General features: G+C 47.2%; 1 protein-coding gene across 1 annotated transcript; it reads right to left on the bottom strand.

Moving 5' to 3' along the window:
• Window positions 1-713: 713 nt before the first annotated feature.
• Window positions 714-7,426, bottom strand: GPR78 (G protein-coupled receptor 78). The gene is made up of 3 exons (XM_042053603.1): window positions 6,658-7,426; window positions 5,942-6,055; window positions 714-2,019 (listed from the first exon to the last, which is right to left on the bottom strand). The coding sequence occupies exons 1-3, from the start codon at window positions 7,323-7,325 to the stop codon at window positions 1,782-1,784; spliced, it is 1,020 nt and encodes a 339-aa protein (XP_041909537.1). The 5' UTR covers window positions 7,326-7,426; the 3' UTR covers window positions 714-1,781.
• Window positions 7,427-8,501: the final 1,075 nt, after the last annotated feature.

Genomic DNA, 8,501 nt, shown 5'->3' with positions numbered 1-8,501 from the left:
TTTTTTTCTGAAATACTGTATTTACACAAAATTGAAGAGAGTACAAATACTTTACTAAGAAGACAAAACCATTATAGTACATTCAATTTAAACACAGGCAGAACTATAGATGCAAAGCACAGAGGCCTAAGGTACTTGCATGGGGAAAAAAAAAAAGCATCATAAAGGCCCCAGAGATAAAAGCAGGAGGTAAGAAAACACTGTATTTGTTAGGCAGCATCATCTGTCTTTGACTTCAGTGGGGTTAAATAAGACACTCTCCTTCCTCACTGTGGATGGTGGGAAAAACCCTCTCAATGTACAGACTGCTCAACACTGATTTTGCAAAACGGTTAAGTGTGTGGTTAATTTTCAGCATGGAAATAGAGCTGTTAGCTTCAAAGAAAATCATATTTGTGCCTAATCACATGCTTATATGCTTAGTTTGACCAGAAATAGCCTTCTCAATGCTTTATAGGGTCAAGTCCATTGTTACATAAAAAATAAGAGTACTTTACTGTCATCTTTCTTTTTATTCTTCTTAAAATATAGTTTAGAATCGCTTTAATTTTCCCTTTATGTGTTCAATTAGAAAATAGTAGTTTGGTGAATGCCATAGAATTCTTTAATTTTAATAAATGTCTTATATAATGAAAGGAATATTGTTCAAAAATAATTCCCACATTTTTCCAAAGCCTGTTTAAATTTAAAAAGAAATAAAAGAGAAAAATACATATAATAACAAAGCAGCTTTATATTTCTGGGCATTTGGCAGCAGGTCTGTTATAATATTTCTCACATCTCTTGTTGTCAGTTAAAATCACCAAATTAATTGATCATTATTAATGAAAAGATTGTACAGTATTATGACAATCCACCATATATAGCCAATGCATTAAATATTTTACACATTATATATCCCTTAAAAAAGATTTAATATATTTTAGCCTTTTCTTTGAAAACAGATAGTTGAAGTAATATATCTTAAACACAATGGTACCTGTCACTTCTACTGATTTTTTTTTCTGAATAAAAGCTTGCTTGAATAGGACTACTAGCTCAGTGATGGAACTACAGTGCTATTTAACTAAATTCCGTACATGTCTTCGTTACTGTTGCTGCAATTATTGTAATCACATACCACTGAAGTGCTAAATATTAGTAACTCAGATATGTGGACTTTGGTTATGCTTGATAGAATACTGGCATATCAAATATATGTACCACTTCCTAAAGGCTATGTTACAATCATGATGCCTAGTAATAAATAATAATAATAATAATAGCAATCTCAGATTCAAAGTGCTGACTCACTTGAGGCACCAATACAATAAATCAATCAATTAGAAGACCTATTTTTTATGTTCAAAACTAACAGCAGATCCTGGGCTGCCAAGTTACACGTGCAGCACTGAGGACTCTGAACCTGTCCTTCCAATGTGGGGATTCCTGTGCTCCCAGAAGACACGGGAATATCATGTCTCATATGGAATGCTCCAAGTCATACCAAGTCTTCACACATGAAACATTAAGAGCTGTCTAAGCTTCTCTAAAGCCTCGAAAGGTTCTCTTAAAACCCCTCAAGCCAACTCTATTCACGCGGGGACAAGGCTTTGCCATGAATTGTGCTTGGCTGCAGACCAGGGAAGAGCCTTTTATGAAAGTCCACGATGAAATGTGTCACATTAATGCAGCCTTCACACCCTGGAGACACTGTCACCACTGTCAGCATCAGAGGAGAAAGGCAGCTTTCCAGCAGCAGCAAACACCTGTCTCCCTGGAAGGGGAATGCTTTCATGCTGTCAGTTTGTTCTGTGCAAGCAGTAGTCGTTTTCAGTGTCGAGAGAACTGTTGTACCCCGATGATGGATACAGGTCCCTCTTAAGTATCCTGTTGACGATGTTGATCAGAACTTTTTTGTACTGTTGACGTAAAAGTGAGTAAACAAACGGATCTGATGCAGCCTTACTGTAGGTGAGGCACTTGCTTATAATTCCCCAGTAGTAATTTATGGTAACAAAAGGAAGGAGCTCTATCAACCTGTTAAACATTAAAGAGAAATGGAAACACTTGAGTGTTATATTCACACTGAGCCCAGAGCTCAACTCATGCTTCACGAAACATTCAAGTAACATTTATTTCTTACAGTACACAGTCCCTGCAGGAGAAGGGCCATGTACTTACTCCTCACATTCAATAAGGGCAAAGAGAACTTTCCTAGCAAGGCCACTGGGAGGCAAAAATCAATTCCTTCTATGGAAAGAGGAAAAAAGTGTTTTCAGTGGCAATGCTTCTGTGCATCGGAGATAAGAGAGTGCTGCAGTTTACTGCTCACTTTCTGAAGTTACTGAGCTGTTCTGGTAAGAAGTCAAAATTGTGGTGACATAAATGACTACCTCTCTCCCACAGCAAAGTTGAGATAGACACATGAGACTCGGGGCACCCAGACTCCCTGACCTCAGCTGCCTGAGTAGAGCTGTCTCGTGACACTTGAGACATTTGGACTTAACCCCACTGGCATCAGGCTGCTGCTCCTGGAAGATCTGCTTTAGGTCCTGTGGCATATCTGCCAGCCTAGGTAAAGGACCTGGATACTATGCAGCATCTCAAATGACTCCAGAAACCCGGTCTAGATCACTGAATCCATCCCCTCAGAGACAGACCAGCGAACCTTCACTACACCACTGTGGTGAATTAACACAGATGCAAAGTTGATTCACGTGAGACCACTGCAGTGTGAAGAATAACCTGGCAGTAACTCAGAGGGGTCTGACTGGCAGCTGCAATCCCCCACTGTGTTAAGGAGCACACCTACAACTACTTAGCCATGGAAGTTTTTGTGTGCGTTTAGCTGACTGCTAGTTTGGCCAAAGAAAACAAGGAGACAACACTTTTATCATCATTATATGACCAGTCAGCTGCCTCCAGACCTGTGTCTCCTGGTCTGTGCTTCACGGATGATTAGTGGCCTCAGCACCTCAGGTGGGAGGGATGTATTAATCATGGGGGCAGAAACTGCAACTAGGTTAAACAACTTTTCCACAAAAGTGAGGGCAATCCTTCAGACTGTTCCAGCAAATGTCTCGCCCAGCTCATCTGCAGTGGGCAAACCCTTCAGGAAGGTAGAAAGAACAGGGTGAGGAATTTTTATTTTCTGTATATCTTTTGTAAAACTTTTTGCAGGAGCAAGAGTATCCTACTTTGCTCTATTCATCCCAGAAGAAAAGAAAATGTTCTGGGAGATAAAATAGCCCTTTTCTGTACTCTGAGACATCATTGTTTGAAGATGTAAGATCAAGAAGCTTTCTCAAGGCGTGAAGAACCTTCTGTCCTCTTTCCAAAATGCAGAACTCCAACTTGCAGGGTGTTGACTTTTGAAGCTGTTCCAATCCCTCCTCATAGAAAAGCTGATTTACCATCATTTGGACTGAACATTACAGCAAGAGACAGGAAAATTTCTTATTTGTATAACTAAAAGTTAAATTATTCCTATGGCAAGTGCATTAAAATACCAGATTACTTCTGTTTGAAGCTGCTCAGAAAAAGTTCCAGTGAATTCAAAATAGGTAGAACAGGAAGACACAAAATATGACAAATAAATGTACAATAAATGACACTTGCTACATGATTGCTTAGGTTTACCCCATCCTGCATATCATCCTAATACAAGAAAAATATAATTGATATTTACACAATTGATGTTTTTATAAAGACTCTAAATAAGAAGACTAAGACACTTTTCAGTCTTGAAAATAGATGTATTGCTATGTTCCCATTAAGGCATTATGGATCCAAATTTAATTGCACTGAAGCCAACAGAAGAAAAATTGCACAGATTTTAATAAAATAAAGGGTCTGGCCAAAACAAGTCAGACTTAGAAATACCCATCTGAACGCATCTTAGTATAGTTTTCTTGGTTTTACTGCTGTTACAAAAGAGATGAAATTCATCTGTCGTCTCTTAGAGAACAGACAAATATATTGCTAATGATCCTAATCTCATTCATATTTCTGAAGTGAGGAGCAAATCCTGAGCACACAATGCAACCTGAGTCACCAGGCCAAGAGCAGGAAAACAGGGAGGATGGCTTTCACATTGCTTCCCCAGACACTGCTTCAGTGCCATCCCCCTAAAAAGCAGAATGAGGGAAGAATGGAGAAACAGGCATGGCAGCAAGTCCTCCAAGCTCACCTCCATCACCACCTTTTGTGTAGTGCTGTCTTGGCACTGTCTTGTCTTTGGGACACAGAGCCTTTTAGGATGTGCTCCCCAAATACTTCCTGTTCTGCTGCCACTGAACCAGCTCAGTCCTTGTGACTGAGACAGAAGCTGTACCTTGACACACATTTCCATAAACCAGCCCTCAACCTTCTCTGTAGTGATTCAGTAGGTACCAGTTTGTCACACATAGAAAATGCACCACCTCACATTTGCCAAATGCAAGGTCTGAAGAAGGAAGTAACTTTTATTTTAGAAGTTTATGAGAAATAACCTCCATCCTGAAAAATGTGGCCACATTTGGAATTTGCTGAGTTTGGTAAGGTTCAGATGGAAAGAAGATGGCAAAATCCACTTTGCTCAACATAATTACATCCTAATTATGGCAAAAGTGAATAGAAAATTACTCAAAATGTACTGAACAGTGATAAATTAACCTTTTAACTCTGTGATGTAATGCTAATATTTGTAATAATCCTTTCAAACTGCAGAAAAAAGATGTAGCTATCCAGGCAACCAGGAAGGAATCCCTTTGTAAATGGGAACTGAAAAAAATGTCACTTTAAAAACTAAAAAAATATTGTCTGTTTAGTGCACTGGCCTTAACTTATCCCCTACTCCTATCAGAAAAGGGCAGTGACACTGACCATTAATGGCCTATATGTGTGTGACTCTGTAAGATCAGAGCACTAAAGCTGGCCAGTTTCTGTGAGCTGGTGTGGCTGCAGACACTGGCAGCTTGGTAACAACCTTGAAGAAGCCTTCACCAGGGTGTTTTGCACACTAGTGCACCTTCCTCAACACAAGACAGCACTCTTCAAGGTTGTCTTGAACACACTGTGAAGTGGTAAATATTTTTTAAAAATCACTTGTGAAAGATGTAGCCCATTTTAGTTTAGAGATGAAAGGCTAAATCCTGGGGGGCTGCAATTCAGTACAGTTACACTGACTTCCAGCTCACTGGTTTATGCAAGATTTAAAAATAAAAATAATCATCTATTGTATGAAGACTACACAAATACATAACAACAGTGATGCATGGACACTTAAAAAGGTGCAAACCACCAGGATGGATGCTTATAATTCTGTCCAGTTGAGGAATATCGTGTTTCCTATATATTTTAGGAGTCTAATTATTGGTTTTCCTCAGAGATAACTTTGACACCTCAACACAAGTCTGGGCTGCACCATTAGCAATATATTTACAGGCATTAATGTTTCCAGACAAAATTCTTATTAGAAAAATTATCAGCCTGGACAAATTAAATTATATCAACTCAGGTTCCAAAAGCAGCAAGCTTGGCCGTATGCCTTAAAAAAAAAAAAAAATAGCCAAGCTAATCAGGAACGTCTGTCTGTTTTCCTCTCTATTGCTAGGGTTGTGCTAATAAGGAAGGGTGTCAAGTCTTTTAAACTGCTTTTATCTCCCACTGGCAGGTAATTAATTCCTGGTACTTGTCCTAAAAGCCACTTGCTCTTGGCAGAGGCGCCCAGACCCGGCTGCAATGAGGGAAAGAGAGCCAGGTCCTGCCGGGGCTGTGCCCTAGGACTGGGTGTGCGGGCAGGAGCGGCGTGTCAGGGTGTGTTTGCGTGTGTGTGTGTGTGTGCTCTGCCCCACAAAACCGGCCCCGAGGGTCTGTTCGGTTCTGGCACCCCAAAATTAGCTGTAGGACCCCCGGGCACTTGCGCATCACAGGACATCATGGTCCCGCTAAGTCCCCCACCCGGACAGGGAATACTAACCTGGTGATAATGTAAGGACCAAAACAGATCACGAACGACCCTATAAAAATACTGATTTTCTTGGTAGCCCGCTGCCTCCTCCGTTTCTGCTCGTTCAGACAGCGCTGCTTCACACTACGAAGGGAAAAGAGCAGTAAGGGTGTTAAGGCAGGAAGGGAGGAGGTGAGACGTGAGCCCAAGGGAAAGGGGAAGAACCCTCTCAATGCCCGGGAGCCCCTGCGCCCGGGAAGGGAAAGGGAGAGGAAGGCAGCCCCTGGGGAGAGGAGGGCAGCCCGGTGCGGGGGAAGGGCAGCCCCGAGGGGAGGAGGGCAGCCTCCCGGGGCAGAGGAAGGCAGTCCTGACGGGAGGAGGGCAGCCTCTCGGGGCACAAGAAGGCAATCCCCCGGGGAGATGAGGGCAGCCCGGAGGGGAGGAGGGTAGCCCCAGCCCCGCCGAGCCTCGGACGATCGCGCTCAACAAAGCAGTCACTCCCGCTTAAAGGGAGCTCAGGCAAGTGGGATAACCCGGAGAGCCCGATTAGCATTTGAACAGAGAAGGCTACAAATGCACAAGCCACCGTTCCTGGCACTGTAAGCAGCGTTTGAAATTAGAGGCAGAAGCGCTCGCCATGCGGCCGGGGCAGCGGGAAGGGTCGCTGGAGGGGCGGGATATCGTTCTCGCCCGGGGTAACTACCGAGAGTGACCGGGGGCTGTGAATCCGAACGCGCACGCATTACCTGGGGTGGATATCCACCAGCAAAACCAGAGTCTGCATGGTAATAATGTCTATCCGCTTGCAGTGGAACCGGGCAACTTTCAACACCTTTAAATAGGTGAAACACAAGATCACCAGAGACAGCATGAAACTGGTGGAGTGAAAGACAATGGTGAACACTGTAAACCTTCTCCGCTCCGTCTCTTCCTTCAGGTGTAAGGTGCAAGAGGCATAAACGCTGTTATAATCTACCCATGAGTAAAACAGGGATACCAAGGGGAACGTGAGGGAGTGGAACCACGAATAGCCCATCAGTATCACAGCGTCCTTATACCGCATCTTGCTGGTGTAGCTTAGGGGGAACACCACGGCAATCCATTTGTCGATGCTGAGTGCTGCCATGCTCAGCATCGTGTTGGAAGTCAGGAAAGTTTCCAGGAAACCCACCGCCTTGCAGACGCAGCCCCCGAGGGGCTGCTGGTTCCTCAGGATGCCCAGAAGGGTAAAAGGCATGTTCAGAACGGTGAGAAGCAGGTTGCAGAAGGATAAGTTCACCAGGAAAACCCCGGCGACCTGCTTGCGGATCTCCGTACTGTAGACGAAGCATAGCAGCACCAGGAGGTTGGAGAGCAGAGAGACCACCAGCACCAGCACGAGGAGCAGCGCCAGCAGCACGCCTGCCAAGTCCATCTCTCAGCGGGTCGCCTGGAGCGGGCGAGGGCAGGAGGAAGGGGGCACCCGCGCCGGCACCGCAGCCTCGCCTGCCGCCCAACGCGGCCGCCCGCGCATGGTGCCGGCGGCCGGGCAGGGGCCGGGGGCAGCGCTGGGGGCAGCGGGGCGCAGGGAGCAGGGCAGGGGCGGGGAGCGGAGTCGAAGGTGCGGAGAGAGGGGCGAGGGGAGCAGAGCTGGGCGGCCGGCCGGGGCAGAGCGGGGAGGCCGCCAGGGACAGCGGGGCCGGGGCTCACTGACAGCGGTCAGGAAGCGGGGAGCGGGGGCCGGCAGGAGCGTGGCCGGAGCCGAGGGTAGGGGCTCCGAGGCACGCAGCCACCGGATCGGGAGATAGGGGGGCGGTGGGGGTACCCGAGAATCGGAGCGGGAGATAGGGGGTCCGGGGCGCCCGGGGACCGGGGCCCAGGGAAGAGCGGCCGGGGGAGCGGGACCGGAGGCGCGGCGGGGCCGGAGGCGCGGGGCTCGCCCTGCGCTGTCCGCGGTGCTGAAGCGGCGCTGCCCGACGGCCGCCCCGCTGTCCCTCAGGCCGGGCAGCGCGGCCCGCCCCGCGCCGCAGCCCGCGCCCCCTCCATGTCCCGCCGCCGCTCCGCTCCGCCGGGCGCGCGGCCTCCGCAGGCTCTGAGCATCTTCCCCCGCTGCCCAGCCCCTCAAATACTCCAGCCGCGGAGCCTCCCGCAGCGACTCATGCGCAGACGAGCGGCTGCGAGGCACAGGCTCAGCCAGGGATCGCGGCGTCGGGCTGATCCACTCCCGGATCGCAGGCGAGAGCGGCAGGAAGCCCAACTTTCAGCTAGTGTGCAGCTCAGGAAGGATCAGACCTGGAGATGAGTTAGTGGTAGTTTGATCCCTGCGCTGTGCTCAGCCACATCCTGAGCACAGCGGCTGCATCCAGCGTTCCCGAAACCTGTTTAAGATCTGCTGTCTGTTCCCCTTGGCAGGCTTCCCCCCGTCCATCTGAGGGATTTCTTGCCCTTTCCCCCTACCACGCTTGCTATGGTTGCCTTCTGGGCATTCACACTACCATCCCATTGCCGCTGGCCGGCAATGAGGGATGTTTCTTTGTTAGAGACTCTGCTTTGACTGCTTGGACTCACCAGCTGATTGAGCAAGTGTCCACATTAGGGCAATGCTGGCACA

Source organism: Corvus kubaryi, unplaced genomic scaffold (assembly GCF_017639235.1).
Source record: "Corvus kubaryi isolate FWS band 111438036 unplaced genomic scaffold, C.kubaryi_AGA036_p1.0 split1-131, whole genome shotgun sequence".
Classification (NCBI taxonomy): domain Eukaryota; kingdom Metazoa; phylum Chordata; class Aves; order Passeriformes; family Corvidae; genus Corvus; species Corvus kubaryi.
This window is presented reverse-complemented; position numbering and strand designations above follow the sequence as displayed.

Coding starts and splice junctions, on each gene's coding strand:
- GPR78 (XM_042053603.1), bottom strand. CDS start 7,325: ATGGACTTGGCAGGCGTGCTGCTGGCGCTGCTCCTCGTGCTGGTGCTG. Junction 6,056..6,657: donor CTGGTGGATATCCACCCCAG/GTAATGCGTGCG, acceptor TTCCCTTCGTAG/TGTGAAGCAGCGCTGTCTGA. Junction 2,020..5,941: donor GGTCCTTACATTATCACCAG/GTTAGTATTCCC, acceptor AATGTTTAACAG/GTTGATAGAGCTCCTTCCTT.